The 26,889-nt window shown below is 36.8% G+C and overlaps 1 protein-coding gene across 2 annotated transcripts in view; it reads right to left on the bottom strand.

Moving 5' to 3' along the window:
• Nucleotides 1–974: 974 nt before the first annotated feature.
• Nucleotides 975–26,889, bottom strand: part of PITPNC1 (phosphatidylinositol transfer protein cytoplasmic 1) — a 424,023-nt gene continuing 398,108 nt past the window's right edge. Inside the window, exons 8-9 of one of the 2 annotated variants that reach the window (XM_056817273.1) lie at nt 18,282–18,400; nt 975–6,036 (exon numbers count right to left, since the gene is read on the bottom strand). In XM_056817273.1, the coding sequence (XP_056673251.1) occupies nt 6,031–6,036; nt 18,282–18,400 (125 nt within the window). In that variant the 3' untranslated portion in view covers nt 975–6,030. The remainder of the gene's footprint in view (nt 6,037–18,281; nt 18,401–26,889) is intronic. The other variant, XM_007482775.3, reaches the window with a different exon arrangement.

Genomic DNA, 26,889 nt, shown 5'->3' with positions numbered 1-26,889 from the left:
ATGGAGACTGGAACAACCTCCAGGAAGTGATGCAGAGCGAGAAGAGCAGAACCAGGAGAACATTGTACACAGAGACTAATACACTGTGGTACAATTGAATGTAAGGGACTTCTCCATTAGTGGCGGTGTAATGTCCCTGAACAATTTGCAGGGATCTAGGAGAAAAAAACACTATTCATAAGCAAAGGATAAACTATGGGAGTGGAAACACCGAGGTAAAGCAACTGCCTGAATACAGCGGTTGAGGGGACATGACAGAGGAGAGACTCTAAATGAACACTCTAATGCAAATACTATCAACAAAGCAATGGGTTCAAATCAAGAAAACATGTAATGCCCAGTGGATTTATGCATCGGCTATGGGGGGTGGGGGGAGGAAAAGAAAATGATCTATGTCTTTAATGAATAATGCTTGGAAATGATCAAATAAAATATATTAAAAAAAAAAGAATGTTTGCATTTCAAAAGACTTCCCTTCTAGGCTTCATACTGTATTTTATTTCAATAAAAACTTTTATCAATTCCTTTTGTTTTTTATACCAAACTTCCCACCCCTAATCCCTGCAATAGTATCCTTTTTATAACAAAGAAAACGTTACACATAATTGAATAACATAGCCATTGCCTCTGTCAGAGTACCAACATTTTTACCTCCCATATACTCAACTCTCTACTCAACTGGGAGGAGGGAATTACGTTTCATCAGTTTTCTTCTGCAACCAATAATGACTAGTGTACTTAATTTGACTTCCTGTATGTTATATTATAAATAAAAACTATCTCGTTGAGAGAGATTAGTCAGAAAACCCATAACTGAGGAGAGAAATCATCCTCGACATGTCTAAAAGCAAAGATTCCTTGCTTTGGACAAACCTTGAGACAATCCTGCCTGAGATTTAGAGATGTGTCAAAATTTGCAAATGCCAACTTTTTTGGTGGGAAATTGTTCAGAAAGAGAAAGGAATCCACACTTCTAAAGAAGATTGCTTGGTAGTTTATTTACAATAGAATGTAAGAAAAAGTAAGTTATTAACAATAATAAATAACTAGGGGGAAAAACACAAGAACAGTCATAAGATGACACAGAAGGATGGCCTAGGTGGGGGAGTCAAATTTGTTTGCTCTGCTTTGTATTCTGTAATACTGTGCATTTCTAAACTTGGTCCTTCAGCAGTGGCAGTAGAGTATTGACTAACTTGATCAAAATCCCAAATAAAAACTATAAACAACAAATATTACAGGACATTTGAATTTACATAGAGCTGTCATCAGTATTTAAAAAAAATGCAACCAATCTGTTATTTGGGATACACACAAACTGGAGACATAATTCAACCAACATGCTTTTCATTTAAAGCAAAAACATCCGAGTTTAGCATAAAGCATCTGTTAACATAAACAGCAAAATTACATTTTAATAATGGCATCTGAGAAGTTAACATTTATTTTCTCTTACTGCATTAATTCTTAAAAGCTCATAGACTTGTATGCAAACTTTTTTTATTTAAACATAGCATGGAGTGACCTGATAGAATTGGGAAGCAAACCAATTCTTTGTTACTGTGCAATAGTTCAGCAGAGAATTTACTTTCTTTTCAGGCTGCCATCACTGGACAGCTATTTTTCCTTTAAATCAAAGAGAGTCTGTCTCAAATGGCATGATATCATCTTCTCCACCTAGTTTGGAGATGATAAAAATGAATCAACATTTTTGGTAATTCTTCTTTTCTAATGGGCTTTGTGAGTTGATTCAAATTGCATCTGGTTCTTTAACCAAACAAATATGCCAGTGACCTAAACCTTTGATTGACTTTGGGCTATGATGAAGAAAATTGGAGGTTCCTTTGTTTAATCTGACCTTTATTAGAACAGTAAAACATTTAACTGAAAAAAAAATCCTGGGAGTTTCTGAATGAATTATGTCATTAACCAATTATTGCAATCTTTTGAAAGAAAACCACAGAATTCTCTCTTAGGCATTGGTTAAGATTTTGAACATCGGCCCTGTACTTCAACAATCATATTGTGTAGAAAGCTTTTTCACAAGAAATGTAGCTCATGAATATTCCAATTGAACATGTGAACTACTCTTTTTTCCCATAAACTGATTCAAAACCATAAAAGAAGATTTTATAGATCAATTCACCAAAAAGTACACAAAATTGCATCACTGGTTTGGTCATGACATAGTGATGGCTAATGGCTTTCTTTCACAGGCCACTTTTCCATCACCATTTTTCCATTTCTCCAGAGATCATTAGAAAAGAGATGTTCTTCTTGCCCAAATGAAAGAAAATGCATCAAGATTTGGTGCTAATTTGGGACTGAGGAGATAGCTACAGAAACATAGATACTTCCCAGGAAAGTAAGGTGAGAAGTAAGATGCTCATACTTACAGTGGATGGGACATTTTAAGGTCTAAGGTTCTTACTGTGATGACCCAAAGCAGGGAGATTAAATGACATTTTTCATGACCTTCATCATCAGGGATGAAGAAAGGGTAAATGTACATGCTCTAATTGTGGGTCTTTTTACTTTAATTCAGCTATTAGTGACTTAAAACTTGTAGTGTGGGATTTGGTATATTCTCTCTATATACATGTATCATACAATTTTGGTGAAAAAGCTGGATTACCATATTGTATACAGAGGCACTGAGTAAAGAATTCTATTTTTCCCCAAACATGCTTAGTGAATTCAAGCTACTGCCTTTTTTTTTTTCATTCTAAATTTCCAATATATAGCCATTTAATTTTCATCTTTATGAGAAATGCAACTGTTTATATATATATATGTATATATATTTCACACAATCCTATAGCATATAGCAAAATCCTATAGCAAATTCATTTATGGAGATGGTGAAATGACACATTTAAGACTTAGATGTGTAAAATATTGAAGTTGTTTTATGTCTTGTGGTAATGATTTGTGTTATATATTCAAAGCAGTCAAAGGAATACCTGTATTTCCTCTCCCCCTTTTTTACACATAGGTGCCACTCCTAGACAAAAAAAAAATGTAAAGACTTGAAGACCATTAATGTGTCAGCTCAGTGTAAAACATATTGCAGGGTAGTTTTGCAACTAATTTCTGGCTATGGAGGAAATAAAAATCACAAAAGAAAACCCAAAGATAGTTTCCTAAAGCACATAGGATTGTTGACCTTGAGAGCAAAGGCTGGTTTGCAAAATGTGAGTATGGTAGTGGTGGAAAAAACACAATTCTAGGTATGTTGTGACCAAGATAAAAGAAATAAATTCATGTTCACCTATATCAAATGATTTATTTCTGCCCTCTCTCACTCCTTCTCACCTCTAACCCTTGTTTTGGCTTGTAAACAAGTACACTCAACATTTTAGTATCTTGTCAGTGGATTTTGCTTTCCCCATTTCTAAAATTATACTCCTCAGAATCAGACATTTACTTTACCTAATAAAGGGTGTGCTGGAAATATTTTAATAATCAACTGTCTAAAAAAAAAGAAAATGTATGGGGACATACTTTTAAGTTTAATCTGTATTATTTTTAAAGACTGGACAAATAACAAAATGATAAACCAAGCCCTGATTTGTAGTGTTTGACAAATTTCTTAAGTGTAAATGAAAATTTACTGGAAAATTTTTGTAAATTTAACAATTGACTAGAAGATACATGAGCTGGTTATTCAGAAGTTCCAGGGCTTTAAAAAAGATAAGACTTTGTACAAACAAACATCATGCGATTGTACCATGCTGGGAAGATACCTTACTACAAACACCATCATTCTCAGAGAAGAGATGATCCAGAGATCAAAACTATTCACAACTGTTTAATTCTTTGAAGTCTGGAGTTTAATACACTTTGTTCTCCCTCCTTTCAATCAATAGTTATAGAAATGAGCCTAACATTAGTTTAGTCTAGTGGCAATATCTGTACACTATGAGGATTTAACTTAGCAAAAGACTAACTCATTGATAAGTGACAGTGGGGAAGAAAGAGGTCCTGGACTTTAGATAGGCCAATACCTTCTCTTTGTCTTTTTGTCTTGGAAATCCTGTTTGGGGAAGGTCCTTTCCTGAGCTAAAAAGGTCATAGTAGGGGTGTTGCCTAGGGAGCTGTTGGATCACTCTCTTTTAGAGGTCAAATGTAAATTCTGAGATTCTGTTGTTTTTTTTTTCTCCTGAGTTTCAAGGCAGTGAGGTGTGAAATTAAATATATTAGGTCCAGTGATTTATTAGAATTATCTTGCTACCTCTCCTTAGTGATCTTATCTCCCTTACACCTTTGTCTGATTCAAGTCCCACCTGGTTTCAATCAAGGAAAATTTGGCAAAGTCTCATTTATTATTATTATTTCTAGGGAAGGGGGTGGTGTTTGAGTATGTATTAAGCACCTACTATGTGCCAGGCACTGTGCTAAGTACTTTACAGATTTGATTCTACTCTTTAGTTTTGCAAGTATGTGTATGGGGTGTGTGTCAGTGATTCCACCCATCTATCCTTTCTACCTGGCAGTAATAATAGAAAACACCTCCTTCTTGTTATTCACTTGGCTCCAGTGACAACAACATTCATTATGACCTCAAGGAAAGATATCAACAATGACAGTTTTATAAGGTGGGGAGGGGGAATAAATAAGAGGTCTCAGGAAGGGGTGGCTATATCAAAATCCACAAAGAAAGAACATGGGAAGCAGAAAATACCCCTCAAAAAGAAAAGGTGGTTTTTGTTTGTTTGTTTTTGTTTTTGAGGACTCTCCCACAAGACTTTGCATCAATGTTATTGATACATTACTTTATTTACCCTCTACACTTCGGATAAAATCCTAGTGGCACAATAATCAAATTAGTTTCATTCTCCTAATGTAGAACTTTAACATCTTCTGTGGATAACGAGTTCAAAAGTTAGAGGATGGAGATACTAGAGAATGAAGAGGTTTCTTTCACCTGAGCCTTCTAATTCCTAAATCAAAGCAGTCAGTGAAGGGTTCCCTCATTCATGCAATAGCTAGAGTTGGAGGCCATATGAGAGCAGAAGGGAAAGATATTAAAAGGTAGAAACAAGTAGAATCTTTTTCCATTACAAATTCGGTGCAAGGTATAAATAGGATTAATGGCCATAAAGTCAGTTATCAATAATTGCACTTGGAGCCTTGGTATGTTAATATATTTTTTTTAAGTTTAAAGAGTTAATTGGGCCCCAAATCCTGAGTCAGATTAAACAAAATATGAATCTGGACAATCACTATGGGTGTTCAAGTATTGGTGATAATCAGTTCAAAGTTTAACAATTAAGTATGTCAAGCCTGAGACTATTCAATATATATAGTTTTAGAAATTTGGGTTTAATGGAAAGAAAATGGACTTTTGTCCTTTTCACTGAGTCTTCATTTGTTTACCCTTGGAGTCTTTACCAACTTAATCACATATTGACATCAGAGTCTATTTCCTGGCTTATAATTATTACAACAGAAGATTCCTTTTGTCCTTTGTAATCTATCATCAGACTATTTCCTGACATGTACTATAGATGTTGGATGGTGTACTTTGGAATTCAGATCATATATGGAATTACATAATCACATGCATGCTCATTAAGAGATCTGAAGGAACAAGTCTGAGTAACAAAGCAGTTTTTCGCTATCAGAAGAATCCTAAAAAAACCAAAATCAATCCAAAATAAAACCCCACCAAAAAACTAAAAACAAAACATAACAAAAAACTATGAAATTTTATTCATTGTTACTCTTGGGGCTGACATGGCTTGTCTGAAGAATGTACACCAGGTAAATCCAGTGTAGATTTTTTTTCAGGGTCTGGAAGAGTGAGAGTTTCTGGGGCAGATTTTTTTCGAGGTCGATCTTTGGGAACTGCCAAGAATTCTGGAGCATCTGTGGAAAGAGGTGTAGACGGAGCACTAGAAGGAGCAGTACGGATTGCAGAAGGCAGTAGGGAAATGCTGGAGATAGAAATTGAAGGTGGGAAAACTCCAATTTTCTTGTTGGTGGCTTCCTGAGTTGCTCTTTCAAACTCTCGGACTTCATCCATTGTCATGTCTTCAATTAAAAAAAAAAGAAAGGCAAAGAATTAGTTGGTTAAAAAATGGATTTCTATTTGTTATAGCCATTTCAAAGGTAAATCTATTAGCTATATTTTGATGTGATCTGTCCAGATTCAAAATCAAGAGAGACAGTCTCCTCTAAATATTCTCAAGGTTTTTTTTTTGCACAGCCAAATATCCCAGAACCATAGTAGTCTTTCTGAATACTTACTCATAATTTCTCACGACACTTCTCAATGTAATTTCTAAACATGATAAATAAATCAGGAAAACAGAGAACCAACATATTTGTGTTTGAATATGGTTGTATGTATATGTATTTGTATGTAAGTGTGTTTGAGAAAATGTAGTCATTTCATTCTAAGTGGGAGGGTCCAGGGTTTGATAGATATAGCAACTAAGTATACTGATAACAAAATTTTTGTCTAGTTAGATCAATTATTCACTTTAAAAATCATTTCATCATTTTCTTTCATAATGTGTTCTTTTCACACAAAGATGGCAGACAAAGATCTGGTGGCTGGTTTTTGGTCATGTGGAAGAAAATCTGTACTTTGCCAACACTCTTAGCAGCTATGTGTTAACTGATTCACCTTGAAATAAAAAGAACTCACTATCTCTAATACTGGAACACTTCTCAGAAAACCCAAATAAAAAAACCAACACCAGTAAAGGACCATTCCATGGTTGAGATTTTTTGGGAAATCAACCCAAATGCCACAAAACTATGATTTGGGATTAAAGAAATAAATGCAACACAGTAAGGAAAGGGAATATTCCACACACATGAGTTTTTAGATAAATAAAACTTACCACTTTAAACAGCAAAACTTTTTTTAAGCCCCAATTTTTAATGGAAATATTTCTACTACCCTCTCATCTTTCAGAGTTTGTGGAAGATAATAATCTTTTCTTTATGACTTGTCATCAGCCCTAGAACAGTATATTTATTTGGGTCATAGACTTTAGGGAAGTGATACTTGGTTTTGCGGGAGGAGGACAAAGCTAAGGGGTGTATATTGCTTTTTCTCCCTACAATAAATGGCCTCTTTATTATTCTTCTGTATCATTTTTCATTCTCAGGTACCATTTCTCAGGATGATTACTGTACTTTTCTCTCTAACTGTAGATCTTTGTTTTCCTCCCAATTTTGCTGCCACTAATCTCTTATAGACAAGGGAAATCAGATAACCTTTCTCATTTAACAACCACATTTAGCTTCATTTGCCAAGTACCTGGCCGTGAAAATGCAATGAGGTTGTTAAACACAGTGCTAGGCACTGAGGTCAGTCAAGCTTAATGAAACCCTGTTGAAAAGGAAACATGAAGGAGTTTTCCAGTAAGTATAGTACATGGGATTTGTGTCGCTGATTTTTGGCTATCTAGAGACTTCTTTCTAACTTTCTGGGTTCTGGCTTTGTTCTGTATAGTTAAGGTTGACTGGGCAGGGGTGTGCTGAAGTCAGCTCCAACCTGTGAACTGACCATTAAATTTTCAGTGTAAGCATTTACACTTCAGAAATTGGCAAATTCTGCAAAGAAGGATTTGATTTATTATTATATTGATTGTCTAGACTTCAGAAAGCCACAGAGAAAATGTTAATAATGTAGATTAAGCTTTAAAAAATATTGATTCTAAGATAGAAGGTAAAAGTTATTATTTTTTTAAACTTAATCTCCACAATCATTTCTAAGGCAGAAGATAAGGTAAGGGCTAGGCAATTGGAGTTAAATGACTTGCCCAGGGTACCACAGCTAGTACGCGTCTGAGGCCATATTTGAACCCAGGACCTCCTTTCCCCAGCTCTATCTACTGTGCTCCCTACTTGTCCCTAATGAAGATTAAATTTAAAAGTGTGTTGTATACATATTTTTACCCGTAGAGCCAGCTGTTAAATATTTACCAGCACATCCTTGCTGGCAAGAGACCTTTGTACAAGTGAAGAATTATAGTATGAATAAAGTAAAATGAGCATATATTATTGCTCCTTTGGAAATAATGCTTAGTTCTATGTGTAAATTGTCACAATCCTAATTATTTCTTCACTACATCAGTAAAATGGCAGTGAAGTGGACTGCTGATTGATTGGATGTCTGTGCTAAGTCTGGCACCAAAATGGTTAGTCTGTGGCAAACACCTATGGAAAGGTGAGCCAATCCAGTTTGGAAACAGCAGGTCTGAGCATCAGTACTGGAACTAGACCTATGAGTGGCTATTGTGACTGGGCAGGACATGTCAAGTGACAAAAACTTGTATTAGTTTGTTGTCTCTCTCAATCTCAAACCAGCTTAATAGATCAAGAATTAAGGTTTTAAAAAAGTTGCCAATTTCCCAAACACTATTTTTTATTTCCTTCACAAACCATTATCTTCTGTCTTACTATTAATTCTAAGACAGAAGAGTGGCAAAGGCTAGGCAGTGGGGTTAAGTGATTTGCTCAGGGCCACATAGCTAGGAAAGATATTGGGTCTTTAAGTCTTTAATTCCAGGCTTGGCACTCTATCCATTGTGCTACCTAGCTGCTATCCTCTCCTGCCCCAAAAGTGTTGAATGTGTCTCCAGAAAATCAGTTTTAATCAGAAGGAAAAGGTAGGAGAGTTAGGGAGCTAGAAGTTTCCTATCAAATATCAATAATATGATATCTAAAATTGAAAAAAAATTTTAATGAAAAAATTTTAAACCTAAGATTTTAAATGTATAACTATTGAATTTTGTCTTAATAACAATTAACATAATAGCTAGCATTTACATAGTGCTTTAATGTTTCAAAAGTGCTTTAAGAATGTTACCTCATTCTATCTTCACAACAACCCTGAAAGATAGATATTAAAATTTTTTTAAAATTAAAAAATATATAATGTTGTGGGATGAAAGTAATAGACTTTGCTACTAATAGCAATACAAGGATCCAGTACAATTCTGAGGGACTTATGAAAAGAATGCTATCCACCTCTAGAGAAAGAATTGTTGGAGTAGAAATGCAGAAGAAAACACATGACTTATCATTTGTTAATTTGGGTATATGATTTGGGGTTTTGGTTTTAAAAGATTATTCCATTACAAAAATGAACAATATGGAAATAGGCTTCAAGTGATAATACATGTATAATCCAGTGTAACTGCTTGTCAACTCTAGGAGGGGGAGAGGAAAGAGAAGAGGAAGGCAACATGAATCATGTAACCTTGGAAAACTTATGTGTCAATTTGTTACTGGAATAAAGAAAAATTTAAAAAATATATAATGTTATCGATATATTTTTTTTGTTGTTCAGCCATTTTCTCTCATGTCCAATTCCTCATGACCCCATTTAGAGTTTTCTTGGCAGAATTACTAGAGTAGTTTGCCATTTCCTTCTCTAGCTCTTTTTACAGATGAGGAAACTGAGACATAAGAGGTTAAATGACTTGCCCAGAGTCACAGAGGTATTGTCTGAGGCCAGATTTGAACTCATCTTTGTGTCATTTTCCAACTTCAATGAACAGGCCATTTACGCATTTTACCGAAATCATTAATCAAAATGTTTAAGGGCACAGGGACAAGTATAGATCCTCCAGGAGATCCTATTAGAGACCTCTTGCCATGCTGACACTGCATCATTAATTACTTATTTAAAAAAATTAATTTATTTAGTCAATTTAGAACATTATTCCTTGGTTACAATAATCACATTATTTCCCTCCCTCCCCTCTACCCACCCTTCCCGCAGCTGATGCAATTTCATTGGGTATTACTTGTGTCCTTGATCAGAACCTATTTCCATGTTGTTGGTGTTTGCATAAGGGTGTTCATGTAGAGTCTACCTCCTAGCCATAACCCCTGACCCATGTATTCAAGCAGTTGTTTTCCTTCAGTGTTTCTGCTCCCATAGTTTTTCCTCTGAATGTGGATAGTAGTTTTTTCTCATAGATTCCTCCAAGTTGTTCAGGGTCACTGTTGCCACTAATGGAGAAGTCCATTACATTAGATTGTATCACAGTGTTTCAGTCTCTGTGTATAATGTTTTCCTGGTTCTGCTCCTCTCACTCTGCATCAATTCCTGGAGGTTTAATTACTTATTTTTTAAACCTAACTCTAATCCAGAAAGTCAAGAACTAGGCAAATGGAGTTAAGTGATTTGCTCAGAGTCACACAGTTAAGATGTATCTGAGGCCATATTTGAACCCAGGTCCTCCAGACTCCAAGCCTGGCTCTCTATTCACTAAGCCTCCCAGTCGTTTCTTATTAACTACTTTTTGAGATTGACCTTCTAGCAGGTTCTGATTTTATTAACAGGCACGACCTATTCCTGATAAGCCCTTTTTGGCTCTTTGTAATCTCTTGTTTTCCTTTCTAGATGCTCACTAGCAATCTCTTTTAATGATCCATTCAGAAATTCCCTAGGAATGAAAATCTTTCTCAATGGCCTAGAGAATGCCAAATTAAAAAATTTAAAAAAATCAGAACATAATTTTCCATTTTCCATATCTCATAGAAGCTCTCTTGTTTTCCATGAGCTTTAAGATCTCACTGCTAGTGGCTCAGCAATAATGTCTGCCAGTTCTTTCAGTACCCAAGATGTGGTTGTACTGGGGCAGGTGACTTGAATTCATTCAGAGAAACTGGGTGCTTTCTTACTAGCTACTCAATTTTATTGGTTCTCAACTTCCTGACAGTCATTTTTGACACATCACATTCTCTGCAAAGGAAAACCAAAGCAGAATTAAGTAGTTCTGTCTTTTCTCTGTTATCATTTCTAATAACCCAGTTCCCTCTAATCCTTATCCTCTCCCCACTCTGAGCAAAGGCAGTATCTCCTTTTTTCAATCTTCCTTTTTCTCTCAATAGCTAAGAGATGCTACCCTTTTTGTTATCCCTACCTTACATGGTCAGCTCTAACATTATTTTTTATAGAAAGTGCCATGCTCTTATAAATTTGTCTCCTTTTCCCTGGCCTTCTTTCTATCTTTTGTATAGATATACATATATATGTATACGTATATATATTTTAAACTCTTACCTTCTGTCTTAGAATCATTACTCAGGTCACATAGCTAGGAAGTATCTGAGGCCAAATTGAAACCCAAGTTTCTGGGCCTGGTTCTCAATCCACTGTGCCACCTAGCTGCCCCATCTTTTGTATATTTCTTTGAAAAAAATCTGAGTTGGTCAGTTCCCAGACCATCCATATAGGACTCTTCAGACAAATCTCATTGGAATTATTTCCTTTTGTGTGTTCAGAATTTATTTTTTAAGCATCTCCCATCCCTTCTTGGCTGATATTCCCTGTACCAGTTTAGTCTAATTGGATTGAATAAATCTTACATGGAAGAATTATAGTGCTATAATGTTCAAATCCCTGGACCAGGAGCTAGGGGAATAATGTGAAAAAACTAAAAACCAGTCTCTGTCTTCAAGAAATTTGCTTTCTTCTGAGGGATATAAGACATTTTGAGTCAGGGAAAGGGCACAAAAAATTGGGAGGATAAGAAATAGCTCCTTTCTAGGAGGCAGCACTGGAACTGACCCTTGCAGGAAGATAGCTTCCAAAAAGGGAAGGTGGTCTGTTGGGAAAAACAAGTGGACCAGTTTGGTTGAGGGACAGAGTTCATGAAGAGAAGTAATACATAATAAATCTGGAAATGTGGGCTGGTGCCAAACTATGGAAGGCTTTAAAAGCCAAATAGGGGAGTTTATATTTTTATCCTAGAAGCAGTAAGGAACAGTCAGAATTTATGTTCTATACTTAAGAACAATCCCTTTGGCAACTGTGTGGAGGGCAAATGAAAATGGAGATAAGGCTGAAGGCAGGAAAATTAATTATAAGGCTACCACAGTGGTCTAGGAGAGGGGACAAGAGCTGGAACCAAGGTGGCAGTTGCATGAATAGTGAGAAAGGGAAAGTTGCGAAATATTGGTAGGGGCAAAAGGGGAAAGATTTGGCAACTGACTGGATACAAAGGGGGAATGAGGAGTCCAGAATAATGCTGAAATTGTGAAGCTGGGAGCCTGGATGGTGATGTCCTCAATAGAAATTGGCAAGTTTGGTAGAGGGGTAGGTTTTGGGGAGAAGATAATTAATTCTCTTTTGGACATGTTGAGTTTGAGATGTCTCTGAGACATCTAATTTGAAATGTCCAGTAGGAAGCTGGTAATTTTTTCATAGGACCCTAAATATATATGTTTCAAGGAAATAGTCTCATCTTTCATATAACTGTTTTCACTAACTAATCTGGATGGGGGTACAGAGATTAAAGGATAATATTTGAGGAGGCAATGGAGAAATAATAGCTTTGGAATCAGAGCATACTGTGGGGTCAAATTCTATTTCTTTCTTCCCCCTCCCCTCACCAATCCTAAAAAAAAAAATCATTTAACCTCCTTGGGCTTCAATTTCCTTCCTTAATGATTTCTGAGGTATAAATGCACACAATGGAAAAATAAAAGGAAGGGATAGTTTTAGATGGCCATTGGAGACCCTTCTTCCTCTCGATCTACAATTCTATGATTCTATTGCCTGGTAAATGAATATTTTTTCTTTAATAAAAAGATGACTTTCTGAAAAAAAGTGGTATCAATATCACTTTCCTGTACTTTTCCAGCAGGGGGCAGAAAATACCAAAAGCACTTAAGGTTTGATTTTTACATGTCAGCAAAAAAAAAAAAAACGTAGTTGATTAGAAGTAATACTCCCATCTTTGAGTACATTGAAACTTTTAAAAATGTGTGGGAGCAATTATGCCACCTCCTTCTTGTCATTTCATGGATATTATTAAGGCATAATTTTAATCTAATTCTGAAATGGTTTTGAATTGGTGACTTAGAATAAGTTTCCCACCTATACTTGATATAAAGAACAGCCTGTGCTTTGAAACATTTTTTGATTGCATTAGGAACCTGTATAGGAGCAGCTATGAATGAAAATGAATGATCCTTAATTTTATGAAATTCCAAGGAACTCAAGAAGAGGAGTTAAGCATTCAGAATTTAACTACTCTGTTAGGAGTAGGAACTGAGTCTTTCTGATGTGGCCCAATAAACGCTACATGGTCACAGTAATTAATTAATGCAGTTCCTTCATGGAGTGGGGTTCCTGGCCTTTTGCCCAATAACCTAGGGCAAAAGCAGCACATCCTGTGGTTTTATTTAGTCTGAGGGGCAGACAGGCAGCTCCTACAAGTTCCCATGAGAAGACTCTTTCTCTCAGGTGGCTGCCATCACAAAGGGCCCTACATCTACCCCTTTTATGTTTTACTTGGGAAACGGCATCCCATCCATGTTGAACTTGTGGTCAGATTTTTGTTCTACCACAATCTACCTCCAGATCATCTGTCCCTACTATCTGGATGGTCAAGGTCACTAATTACTGCAAATGGTGATAGGTGTGCAGGAAGTAAATGTGCTTAACAAAATTCAGTGTACAAATCTCATTCTACAAGGTTACTGACTGGCACAGAAGTGACATAGGTGAGCCACATGGTTATTCTGAAAAGTGGATAGATGGCTGAGCTTAGAATCAGGAAGATTCATCTTTTTTGAGTCCAAATCTGGCCTCAGCCACTTACTAGCTGTGCACCTTGGACAAGTGATTTAATAACCCTGTGTGTCTCTGTTTCCATATCTGCAAAATAAGCTGGAAAAGTAAGCGGCAAACCATTCCAGTATCTTTGCTGGGAAAACTTCAAATGGGGTCATGGTTGTTCTTATAGGAAATCTCTTTCTCTCTTATCTGTAATCTCTCTCTCTCTCTCTCTCTCTCTCTCTCTCTCTCTCTCTCTCTCTCTCTCTCTCTCTCTCTCTCTCTCTCTCTCTCTCTCTTTCTCCTAGGTTCAAATCTGACTTCAGATACTTCTCAGCTATGTGACCTTGGCCAAGTCAATTAACCCCCATTGCTTAGCCTTTTTTTGCCTCAGAACCAATATCAATACTATATATTAGGTAAGGATTTAGGGAATAAAAAAGATTCAATGGGACCTTAGTGGTATTCCTAAGAAAGAATAGGCCTGGGTTGGGTACCTTTAAGACCATGGCTGTTGATCCAATGGGGCAGGCTCAACAATTAAGAATAGTTGGTTTAAGCATTTGCTAGAGCGCTGATTGTTAAATTTTCATTGTGAGCATTTACAACTCAGAAATCAGCAAACTACAAATCAGTGCGTAATTTACTGCTTTGTAGATTTTCTAACAAGAGAATGATAGAGAACATGTTAATAATTTATATTATATTATATTAAGCTTAAAAGTGTTTCAGAGTACATTGTTTTTTGAAGAACTGGTGACTGAATCAGTCCACCCCTAGGCTATGAGGTATCACATCTACTGGGGATTTCACTTCTAATCCTTCATCACTGAGCATTTGTCACTAGGAGTAGCTTGTACTTAACTTTTATCTCATCTGTTAATCAAAGGCATAAGCATAAACAGATTAACAATGAATTTCTTATTTCACTCTCAAATTTAGAAAGCCAAATTAAAACAGACCCAACAAGAGCATCTGACACTAGACCAAACAATAGAGGAGGTGGTTTTGGTCCTCTGGGTGGTTTATTTCTCCAATCCCTTTTATTTCAGAGATGCCAGGGCGGGGAGGAGGAAAACATTTCTTTCCCACTTATTTTACCATCCCCCTGGGGTAGAGCCTCTTCTTCCCTCTGTGGTACATAGTTTGCTTAAGCACAACCTAGGTGTATTTGGTCCCATCATGGGACATTTCCCCTTGTCTTTTAAGTTCTAGATTGTGGTACCCAAGGATCTAAATAGTGGTACCCAAGCAGGATGAGGTATTCAGAGATTCTTCCACTTTTGCCTAGGGCTTTTTTTCCCCCAAGGGGGACAAGCCCCTGGATTTTTTTTTGGTGCTAATTCCAGTTGTCACAACCACTCTGACATGCTTCTACCCCTCAGGTATGGGAGCAAAGCAGTCACTATTTCCTGAACCATCTCTAGGGGTGGCCACTGGTGGAGACAAATGGGAGTTTCAGGTAGGTAGAGGTCTTTCCAGGAAGTCTGGGATCAATCTGACTCTGCTAAGAAAGGTAGTCAGGGCTGTGGGACCGGGTACGGCTATGAGAATCCCATTGTTGTTGTTATTATTTTTTAAGATGCGACATAGTAACAGGAAGGAAATTCCCACCCGAGAGTCAGTCTGCTGGTCTAACTTAAATTCCAGTGAAAAATCCCCTTCCTTTCTGGGGGATACTATACTTATGCCAACTCCTCTATGAGTGACTAATAGAACATCATTTTAATATAATTCAGAAATGGTCTGGAGTTATTGATTTTAAAATATATTTCCCATACACCTTTTTCTATTGATAAAGGCAACAGCTGAAGCTTTGAAACATTTCCTGATTACACTGGATCCTCGGCAAGAAAGGCTATCAAAATAATATATATTGAAAAAATATATCATCCTCAGCTTAAGGAAATTCCAAGAAATACACAAAAAGAGCAGTGAGTACTCAGAACTTACCCATCCTAATGTGGATAGGACTCTGATTGGGGTCTTTTCAATTTGAATGTGAAGCAAGCGGGTCCAAATTATTTATATGTCTAGACCTGTGAATTCCACTTTGGTTAACTTAACCTGGCTTGTGGCTTGTCCCAGAGCCAAATAAGACGGGAGAGCAACTTCTCTTCCTGGCCAGTGCTGGGATTTATTTCTTAAATTGTCCAGGTCTTTGGCTGTGTATTACAACTGCTTGTGGTTAATCTGAGCAAGATTCTTTTCATTCCTCCAATGTATATGTGGAGGGATAGGTTTGCCCTGATCTGAGGCTGAAGGCTGACTCTTGCGTTTCATTTGCCCTTACTTCCTCCTCAGACAAAGGTAGAGTCTCCCAGGCTATGTGTAAAAGGTTGGAGCCTCTCTGACCCTCTCTGAATCTATCTCCTTAAGAAGAATTGTTTTACCTCCTCAGTTTTTGTAGGACTAAGAGGGTGGTGGTCTTCCTCACAGTGCCCTGTGCTTCCATTCATTCAAGGGATGGACTCTTAGGTTTGAAAGGACATGATTCCTGGATTATTATGGGATTCCCCCAAAAGGACCACAATTCTGAATATGTTTCTCTAGAATCATGAACGAGGGCCATTTTGTTTTGGGTATTTACTCTTTCTTTCTGATATAGTATAATAAAGCAGTTATAGTACCTGATTAAGGTATTTTTTTTTAATTGAGGCCTTTTCTACCCTCCTTTCCAAGGCTTGCTCCCAAGAGGACTCAGAATGAATTCCAGATCATCAAACTGTGGGCATCTCCCTACTGGACTGTGCCAGCTAGACTGTTTGTTCATGGCCTAACTTTGGTCTGTGCAAACTCCATGTAGTCCTCCTTTATAAGCAACCCCTGAGCTGAGCTGAGCTGAGCTAAGCAGCTATATGTTTTACTCTCTTTTAAAATCCTACAATAAGGATAGCTAACTGGCTCAGTGGATAGAGAGTGAGGCCTGGGGATGGGAGATCTCAGGTTCAAATTTGGCTCTAGACACTTCCTAACTGTGTGAACCTGGGCAAGTCACTTCACCCCAATTTCCTAGCCCTTACTGCTCTTCTGTCTTGGAACATATACTTTAGTATCACTTCTAAGACAGAAGGTATGGGTTAAAAAAACCAAACCTATAATATAAGTGTCTTGTTTTTGTTCTAGTCTTCCATGACCTATGGCAAACACAGGGAGCCCCAAAGAAATTTTTGTTGACTTGAATTGAAAGCAGCCTTCCAAAAATCGCCTAATCTTACCATAGTGGCTCTGCTTTATGGCCACATAGTGGTAAAATGAACTTGAAAAATCCTTCCTTATCCTTCATTGAGAAAGAAACTAAGCTTCTGTTTAGTGGTCTCCTGCAATCAATGCATGAAAAAGAGGGACAGACAATCAGGTCTAATCCAACTTTGGATTCTCTCACATGCATCTAAGGGGGATGTGTGAGTCCAGTGGGGAAAAAGACACCCAGTAGCCCCAAAGAAAACACACACACACACACACACACAGAGAACCCAAGCAGGCTTATTTTGTAACAGTAAAAGGGCAGAGTGCCAACAAAGAAGGCCTTTGTAGATCCAAAGTGTTCACTGATGGCTAAAGCCAAGTCTTAATTATCCCAAAACACATTGTCTATTTTGTGGATTGTATACAATAGTCTAGAATTCAGGAGTTGGGCTACTACTAAACCAGGCATGGTACCTGGCAAGTGGGCATACTTGTGGGTCCATTTATCCATCTAGCTTTAGCTAGATGGGAGCATTTCAGAGACAGATATAAATGATATTAGAATTGTCTTTAAAAAAATGGTCTCTTCCTATTTTCCCCATCTCAGCATAATTAATTGAGTGAGAACATTTATAAACTACACATTTCAGGGAATAATACATTGGCGTTTTTTTTTTTGGTGGGGGAGGAGGAGGAATGGCTCTGCACCTGTGCTTAGAATGGAAATTCCTTCCACCAAATCAGACCAGCAATTTGGCTATAACTTATAATATTGGAGAGTAGTCTGGGGGAGATGAGAGATTATGTGATTTGTCCATAGTCACACAGCTTGTCATATCAGAGACAGAACAACTTACAAATTCTTGACTTCAAAGTTGCCTCTCCACAAAAATATTAAAGTAGCCAAGTCTTTACTGTGCATGTGTAAAGTATTAAATCTGTCAGTTTTTTTTTAGTTATCCAAGACTAGATTTAATTCATATCATTTCCCCATCTCTTATAGACCCAAGTAGATGTGGAACAGGAGGATTAATTCCAAGATTAGTCTAAGGAAACAAAACTAGCAAAGTCAAACTTGTGTAAAAAGCTGCATGGTATATTCAAACAAACCTGAGTGATCTCTGAGTCACTTGATGTTTCTAATTATCTGTGTCCTTGGTCTTTAGATAACTGAGAATTCATTGCATTATAAACACCAATGACCCAGAGTAAGATTTTTGAACCAGTGAAATGATGGTTTTCCCCCACTGTCTTCATGTAGGATTTTCTAATTCTACTAAGGCTGAAAGATGTTTTACTTTCCATGTTCTGGGCTTTATGACCACAACAAGATCCAAATGTTAAGTGGCCTTAAAGCAACCAGAATGTTAGCAAGGTCCCTAAGCTATCATTGCCCAATTGAGATGTGGTTCAAATTCTTTACCAAAAGTAATGAGATTTTTCTGTATTTTGTGTATGAAAAAATTAAGAAATAGGATTTTGGTATTTCTTCAGAGGGCATGTAATAGGCGTATCTGTGAAGGGATGGGTGATATGCCGAAAAAAATCTACATACACTTGTTTTGTCAAGGCTGTTTATGTCATCCACAGTAGATGAGTGCTGATTGCAAACTTTAATGTTGGTTTGTTCATGCATATTTTTCTCGTATTCCCGAACATCATCCATTGTCATATCTGAAAGAAGGTCAAGATGATGGCAACTTCCATTATTAAATGCAAACTTTCAGAGGAGTGTTTTAAGGGAAAGGCATAGTGTAGCGGAAGCCAAAGAGGTTTCGATAAAGCAGGCAATCCACTAACTTTATGAAACATGAGTCATAAAGTTAGTTGAACCAGCCGGGAATCGGTGGTTGGGGTGGGGTGGAGTGCAAGGTTAAGTCAAAGGAAGTCTCAGGAAAGAGTGGAAATTGTTTCAAGTTATCTCTGTGAAGTGAACTAGATGGAAAGTGTTGGTATGTGGGCAATGCTAGAGGCAAAGATCTTCTAAAAAAAGCTTTTTTTAGAAGATCTCATCAAGAAGAGAGGTTCAGGAATACTTCTGGGTTGTTGTTGTTGTTTTAACTTACCTTCCAGAGCCCTTTTGAAAGAGATTTTGATATTATTCTCTTTAATATAGTACACTCAACAAGAAGACATTTTCATTGCTAGAGGAGACATGCTTTAAAAGACAGGGAAATAATCTTTGTTCACAAATAGCAGGAAGCTTAGTGTTAATTCTCACTAAATATGGATTTTTTGTGTGTGCAAATTCTCTGAAAGAATATCCAGTATCAGATCATGCAAGCTATGCCAGATTGAACTGGTTGATAGTAAATTTCACAGCCCCATCTGTTTGAAGATAGTTGTTATTGTTTCTGCAAAAATTTCCACAGGTAAAATGGTATGTAACATAATTATGATTTTGGGGTTATGGTCAACTAGCTGATTTCAGGGCATTTAATTTCTCACCTAATTGAAAAAGGGCTGAACAAGATACTCCTCTCTGACTTTTGTAATACATAATGTCCTTCTTGGGATTCTTTTCCACAATTTACCATTATGGACATTTCTTTCTTGCTCATTCAGCTTAATTAAATTCCATAGCTTCAGCCTTTCACATGTCCCTTTACAATGAAATTGTATTCGACAGATGTTCTGATGGCAACAAAAGACACGACAGTCATCTACCACCCAAATCCCTAAGTAGCTTGGTGAAAATTTAGAGTGGGCATTCACAGCTGGAATTTTTCCTTAAATATTTTCTGTATCATGTGGCTTTGAGTATTTTTATAACATGCCATGTGTCATGTGAAATTCATTTCTCTTGCCAAGGACAAATTTGCCAGAAGCTCATGATATGATTCAACATGGTACCCGGCCAAGAAGAAGTGTAGTTATGTGTGTCTCCAGGCACATTTGATTCAGTTTTTTAAATGAAATTTTTAATGATTTAAGTCATTACTTTACTCAGCATGTAATTCTCCCTCTCCTCCCAACCTCTATCATTATCTTCAATCAGAGAAGTTATCCACAAGCAAAGTAAGTATCAAAGGTGTTAAAAAAGCAGTCTGGCCAAGCAAAGAACATGCTCTTTTGTTAGGAAGTTAAGATAAAAGCAAAAGAGTAAGAAATGTTACTTCATGATAAATTCACATACATCTCATTAATCAATTAAAAACACAATCCATCAATGTTAGCACTTTATAATCTTAATTTCTTATAATTATTACTTAAATATATTTTAAGAAATACTAAAGAATCATTTTCAAGTTTAAAGAACTACCATCTTTTTGTCAACTCATTCCTTTTAAAAACGATTATATTAAAAATTATTTTCCCCATGCATCATATGTTCCAAAGACATTTCATCTTATTCATCTAAGTTTTCCCTGACTTTGTGCAGAAACTGAAAGCAAAAGTTTTTAGTTGCTTTATTCTTATAAACTGTAATGGAAACCATTTAGGAGAGATTAAAATAATACCTTTACTTCCATTAAGGTCAGGGAGGAATTTGGGGACAGTTTTGTTCCTGTTAATATAAGATGGGCATAGAGGGAGAGAAGTCACCTAAAGCTTCTTCAGTGTAGGACATCTTAGAAATGCAATTCTCTCTTATAGGAATGAGCAGAAAGGAATCCAAATTTTGGGAAGACTTCATTTGGGGAGAGGGAGATCATCCATAAAGGAGCTAATATTTCTATCTGAATGTACTTTGGGCTGCTCTCCAAAAGATGATGTATGTTTAATCTCCCTGGTAGTGGACAGCCTGGGTCAAATTCCACTCAAAAACACCCTGACAGAACACAAATGCTCTTAACAAATGGGTCTACCTATTTTCATATTCCTCAGAGTATGCAAAGAACACAGAGCACTATAAATCAAGGGCAAACTTATCTATTTAGGCTACTTTATGCTTCATTTAATACACATGGTCCTGAAAAAACCACAAGTAAATCAGAAACTTGCAGATAGAATCATATATATTTTGCCACTGATTTACATTATATTTTCAGGGATGGTTTTTGCTGATGACTAATTTTCATTTGCAGTTAAACCTTTAAACTTAGAAGTTTCTCAGCCTCTTACACATACACACAGAGGTTTGCTGAAGGCAGCTTGAACTCATGAGCTATTAAAATTTTCAGTGTGAGCACTTACACCTTGAAAATCTGCAAATGCTACAAATCAAAACTTGATTTATTGTTTTGTTGATTATCTAGACTTAAGAAAATGTTAATTTAAATTAAACTTAAAAGCTTGCTGTGTGCATTTTTTTTTCTGTAGAGATAGTTATTAAGCATTTACAGGACAACCTTGCTTCTGTATGTAGAGAGCTTCTATTTGATGGGACCCTTGAGATTAATTACTTTGCAAAGTAATCTTCAGCTAATCACTCCTGAATTTATCTATTTTTGAATTTTCTAAAAGAATGGCATACATGTATTTAAATTTTCTTAACTTGATTGCTTTTAAAAGATATTTTGATAACTGTATTTCAATATAATTGGTTTCCTTTGTAACATCATACATTTTATTTTATGCATTTCAAGACATTATTCTGAGAAGGGGTCCAAAGACTCCATTAGACTTCCAAAAGAGGGTTCATGATACACACAAAAAGGCTAAGAACTCCTAATATAAATATAAATCAAATATAAATCCTAAATAATATAAATATAAATAACAAATAAAAATCCTAAGATAAATAAAATATAAATGAAATCCTAACAAAAAGAAGTAGAAAACTCCCAATGTAAAATTCACATAATAAAATACAAAAGAGAAATTCTTTTTTAAAAAGGGATACATTCCAATGCTACTTAAAAAAAATAAAACAACAACTTAGCGAGGTTAGAAATAACAAAGTTAGGCAAAGGGATGTATTCCTAGAGTTTCCCCTACTAGCTTATAAGATCCTTGTGAACAGGGATCATATCTTATCTAAACTGCATCTTTGACCAAATGCCTGTCACAGTACCCAGCATACAGTAGTGGCTTAATAAGTATTGACTGATTGGAGGTCATTTACCTCCCTAATTCACTTTGGCAGGGCTCTCCTTTCTTTCCTCCTTTTTAGGTGAGCTGTGCTACCTGACCTAGGTTCATGCTTAGACAGTGAATGCTCTCTCCCCTCTTTGAATGGTCCCCAGTCCAGTGATGGAGAGACTACACATAATCATGGCTCTCACAATGTTTATTCCACTCACAGATAATTAGATCATCCTACTCCTTTAGAATTCTGTCCTTAGCAAGGCTTGGGCCCTGATTTTAAGAAGCTGATAGCTAATGATCAATGACATGCAAAACCCAGTGGAATTGCTCATTGGCTACGGGAGGGGGATAAGAGGAAGGGAGGGAAAGGACATGAATCATGTAATCATGGACAAATATTCAAAATTAATTAATTAAATAAATAAAATTTAAAAAAGCTGATAGCTAAAAGAATATCACTCCCTTATTTTTATCGAGCTACCAAGAAGGTGCTGAGGAAATCAAAATTTCACCCCAAAGTCTTCCAGAAGTAGGCTGATTTTGTGAAAAGAAGCTTGGTTCCCAAAATATTTTTCATCTAGATATACTGAATTTTTTCTGCAGTTTCTTGCACATATGGGAATGGCATTGCTCTTATTAAGGGGTACATTACAGATGGCTGTTGGGGAAGGGTGAGCTGTGTGAGATACCAAAGCTTTATTCCACCTCAAGCAACTTTTTAAAGAATGTCAACAGATTTCAGAGCAAGTGTAGGCAGTTCCATGTGTCTGAACTGAATTGGCTAGAGTCTACAATGAGAAAGGAATAGGGAAGAGGTCAAGAGAGTATAAAAAGGGATTACCAACTCTTTGGAAAGAAAGTTTATCACTGAGTTCTCCTCTCCTACACAGCAGAGAAAAAGCCTTGAAAATTTAAAAGAAAAAAGTTGATACTGCATAGATTAATTATTCTTCCAACCTTATACTCCACCCCCCAAGCCCCATCCCAGATTATTTTCCCTATTTCCCCAGAGACTTGGGTAGAAAAAGTATAAGTACAAAAATTGCATTTTCACCACAGCTGTTATCAAATGGAAATACAAGATTTGAATTAGCTACTGGAAATTTAGAAGCTGAAGAGTTAGGTTTGATGTTACTTCACCTCTCATTAAACGGCTGCCATCTTACTTTGATCAATAAGACATCAGATGGACCTGGAATCAGGAAGTCTGAATTTAAATCTGTCCACAAACAAACAGCTGTGGACCCTGCTATTGGCCAATTTCCTTATCTATAAAAATTGGCATAATAATAGCACCTATCTCCCAGGGTTATTAAAAGGATGACATAAGGTGATATTTGTAAAGCACTTTACAGAGCTTAAAATGCTGTATTTTAAACTACTAATTATTATTATTGTTACTCTTTAGTATTAAGAGAAAGTAAAAGTATAAAAAGATAGAGATAATATTGATTAATATTATAATAATGGATGAGGAAACTGAAACATATAGAGGTAAAATGACTTGTAGAATCACTTGCCTGTTAAGAAGTCAAGGCTCCAGATCTATCGTATGCTAGGCACCACAGCTTGACAAATGGCCAGCCAGTCTCAACTTGAAGATTTCCAGAGAGGGATAACTCACTTCTTGATGCAATCTATTACTTTTTTTTTTAAGATCCTTACTTTAGGCTTAGTCTCAATACTGTGTATTGATTTGAAGGCAGAAGACTGGTAAGGGCTAGGTCATGGAGGGTAAGGGACTTGCCCAGGGTCACATAGCTAGAAAATATCTTAGGCCATATTTGAACCCAAGACCTCCTTTCTCTAGACCTGACTCTGAATCCATTGAACCACCTAGATGTTCCATCTCCAGCCCATTATTCTTATGAACATTTATAAATGTTATATTATAAATTATATTATATATTATATAAATATAAATGTTATATAAATTATATTATAAATTGTTAGGGCATTTATTAAATGTCTAGATTTGCCCCTTTGCATATTTTTATTCATCCTTCTATCTCAACTGTTCATTTTACAAATGAAGAAACTGAGGCCCAAAGAGGGAAAGTTACTTGACAAATATAAGAATTGGTAGACCTGGGATTGGAACTGTACCACATTAATTCCCCAATGAGTAAGCAAGTATGTATAAGATTTCAGATGATCCCCATAACAACTCTATGAACTACATATGAAGTTCCAGGCATTGTGCCAAGTGTTGGGGATACAAATACAATCCCTGCTCACAAGTAGCTTAAATCCTAATGGGAAGACAAGTGCATACAAGGAGAAAAGTACAAATAAATGCCAGGTAGTTACCTACAAGGTCGTCTGGTGAGGAGGGTAATGAGGGTACTAGCAGTTGAGGGGATTGGGAAAAGCATTCTGGGGTGTGTGTATATGTGTGTGTGTGTGTGTATGTGTGTGCACGCATATGTATGTGTGTACTATCTTGAAGAGAAAGAGGTATTCTGCAAGAAAAAGGTAAGGAGGGAAGTAAGTTCATTTCGTGTTCAAGAGCTGGGCAGTTCAAGAAACAGAAAGAAGGTCAGTTTGGCTGGATCATCATGTGAGATGAGGAAAAATGTATAATAAACCTTGAAAGATCGATTGGGGAAATGTTGGGAAAGGCTTTAAAAAGGTAAAACCAAGGAGATCACAGAGGAAGTAGGAAGCCAAAGCAGTTTGCCAAAGAAGGGGATGATATGGTCAGATCTATACTTAAGAAAATCATTTTGGAAGCTATACACAGAACAGTCTGAAGATACGAGAGAGGAGTCAGAGAGACCACTGAGGAAGCCTTTGCATTAATCTAAGAGAAGTAATGAAGTCCTGGGCTAGAGAGAAGGGATTTAGAAGTGATAACTGAATGGCTATGTGGGGGGAGGGAAAAGTGATAAATCACTGATACTGAGGTTACAAATCTGGGGAACTAGAAAAAAGATGGTGTCTTCAAAAAGAAAAAGGGGACTTTGGAAGAAGGATAGATTGTGGGGGAAGGTCTTGGACAGATTCAGTTTTGGATACTTTGAGTCTGATGTAGCTCTGGGGCATATGGTTTGAAATGTCCAGCAGGCAATTGGTGATGTCAGTGTAAGGTTCAGAGGAGAGACAGGGAATAGATATCTAGATTTATGAGTCATCAACAGAGAGGTGCCAGATTCCTGGGTTTTCTCTCCTTGAGTCATCAAAGTGAGTGAATGTATTCATAAGCATCTGTAGTCAGTTGGGGCTTTTGGGTCACTCTGTTCCTGAGCTCACACATAGTTTGTACTAAAGTTGGGGAAATAGGATTCTAGATTTAGATCCAGATGGGTCCTTGAAGCCCACCTATTCATTTTACAAATGAAGAAACTGAGGCCCAGAGAGGCAAAATTACTTGCCTAAGGTACTACAAAGGTAGCCATTGGGAGATCTGGGATTGGAACAGTATCAGTTACCTCCCTGGTGAGGAAGCAATGATAAAAATGATGGTCAGAAGCAGTAGAGTTTGTCTAAATCCCACCAGCAGAGCTTACTTCTGATGACCCTACTCCTGATGTTCAGAAAGAATACGTTACAAAAAAAATACATTGCCTGGGAGTAACTATGGCAAGGACAGGAGCTGGTCACTGAACTTTGAGGACCAAAGCCATCCTTCAGAGGACTTCTATCCCTCCTTTCAATTTGCCTAAGCTGTTATGGTACTTGCTCTTAGGAGAGTTAAATCACATTTGTCATTCTGTGTCCCTATGTGGATGCTGACACTATGGACCCCCTTTTTTGAGTGGGGAGGGATCATATTATCAAAAGCCTTTTTGAGGTACCAATCAGTCCTAGGAGTATTCTGGCAATCCTTTCAATTGATCGAAATATTGAATGTTTTATCACATGCTAGGTGCTATAGATTCAGTGACAAAAATGAAATTATTTCGCTCTCAACCAACTTACATTCTTTTTTTTAAAACCCTTACCATCTGTCTTGGCTCCAAGGCAGAAGAGTGGTAAGGGCTAGGCAATGGGAGTTAAGTGACTTGCCCAGGGTCACACAGCTGGGAAGTGTCTGAGTCCCAATTTGAACCTAGGACCTCCCATCTCTAGGCTTGGCTCTCAATTCACTGAGCCACCCAGCTGCCCCCTCAACCAACTTACATTCTAATGAGAAAGGTGTCTAGGTAGATGTGTAGACATACTACATGTACACAAGTAGGTATAGACATGTACATGTGCATATTAATTCTATAAAAATACATTTACATACATAGGTGTATAAGACACAAAACAAATAGCAAATAATTTCAGAGGGGAAGGAAGTAGAGAAACCAGGAAAGGCTTCATTCATTCAGAAAGTGGTGCTTGACAGAACCAGGAGAACATCATACACAGTAACAGTAATATTGTGGATTGATCAAATAGCTATTATTAGCAATACAACGATCCAGGACAATTCTATTCAACTCTAGAGCAAGAACTGTGGTAGTAGGAGTGCAGATGAAAGCACACGATTTTTCACTGTGGTTTATTTGGGTTTATGTTTTGGGGTTCTGGTTTTATAAGATTATTCATTTACAAAAATGTGTTTTTATTTAATTTATTAATTTTATCTAATTTAATATTCATTTATAAAAATGTCAGTTTTGCATGATAATACATGTATAATTCAGATTGAATCATCTGCCAGCACCAGGATGGTGAAGGGAAGGGAAGGGAGGGAGAAAGATAATTTTAATTATACAACTTTAGGGAAATTTGAGTGGAAATTTATTACATGTAATTGGTTAAAAAATTTTAATTAAAAAAAAAGAAAAAAAAGAAAGTGGTATTTGAACTGAATCTTGAAGGAAACCAGAGCAGGGAAGAGGCACAGCCTTCCAGGTACAGTGGGACAATCAATGCACAGCCTCAGTGTTAAGAAATGGAATGGAGTATACAAAAAATAGTAGGAAGGCTGGCAGAGTAGATTGTAGAGTATACATGGAGGGGAGTTAAAAACACTAGAAAAGTAGAACAGGGTCAGGATGCAAAGAGCTTTGAAAAACAAACAACTCTAAAAGGGAAGTGGTTACACTTCACAGTGAACATCAGCAAAGTGTGTTCAAGGAAATAGTTATGTGATGGCCAAATGTTTTAGTTAAGAAAAAAAAATCACAAGCCATTCCACTGGTGAGTCTCACCTTTAGCCTATTTAAACAAGAGGAGGAAGTTGGAGAAGAGAAGGAGAG

Source organism: Monodelphis domestica, chromosome 2 (assembly GCF_027887165.1).
Source record: "Monodelphis domestica isolate mMonDom1 chromosome 2, mMonDom1.pri, whole genome shotgun sequence".
Taxonomy (NCBI): Eukaryota; Metazoa; Chordata; class Mammalia; order Didelphimorphia; family Didelphidae; genus Monodelphis; species Monodelphis domestica.
This window is presented reverse-complemented; position numbering and strand designations above follow the sequence as displayed.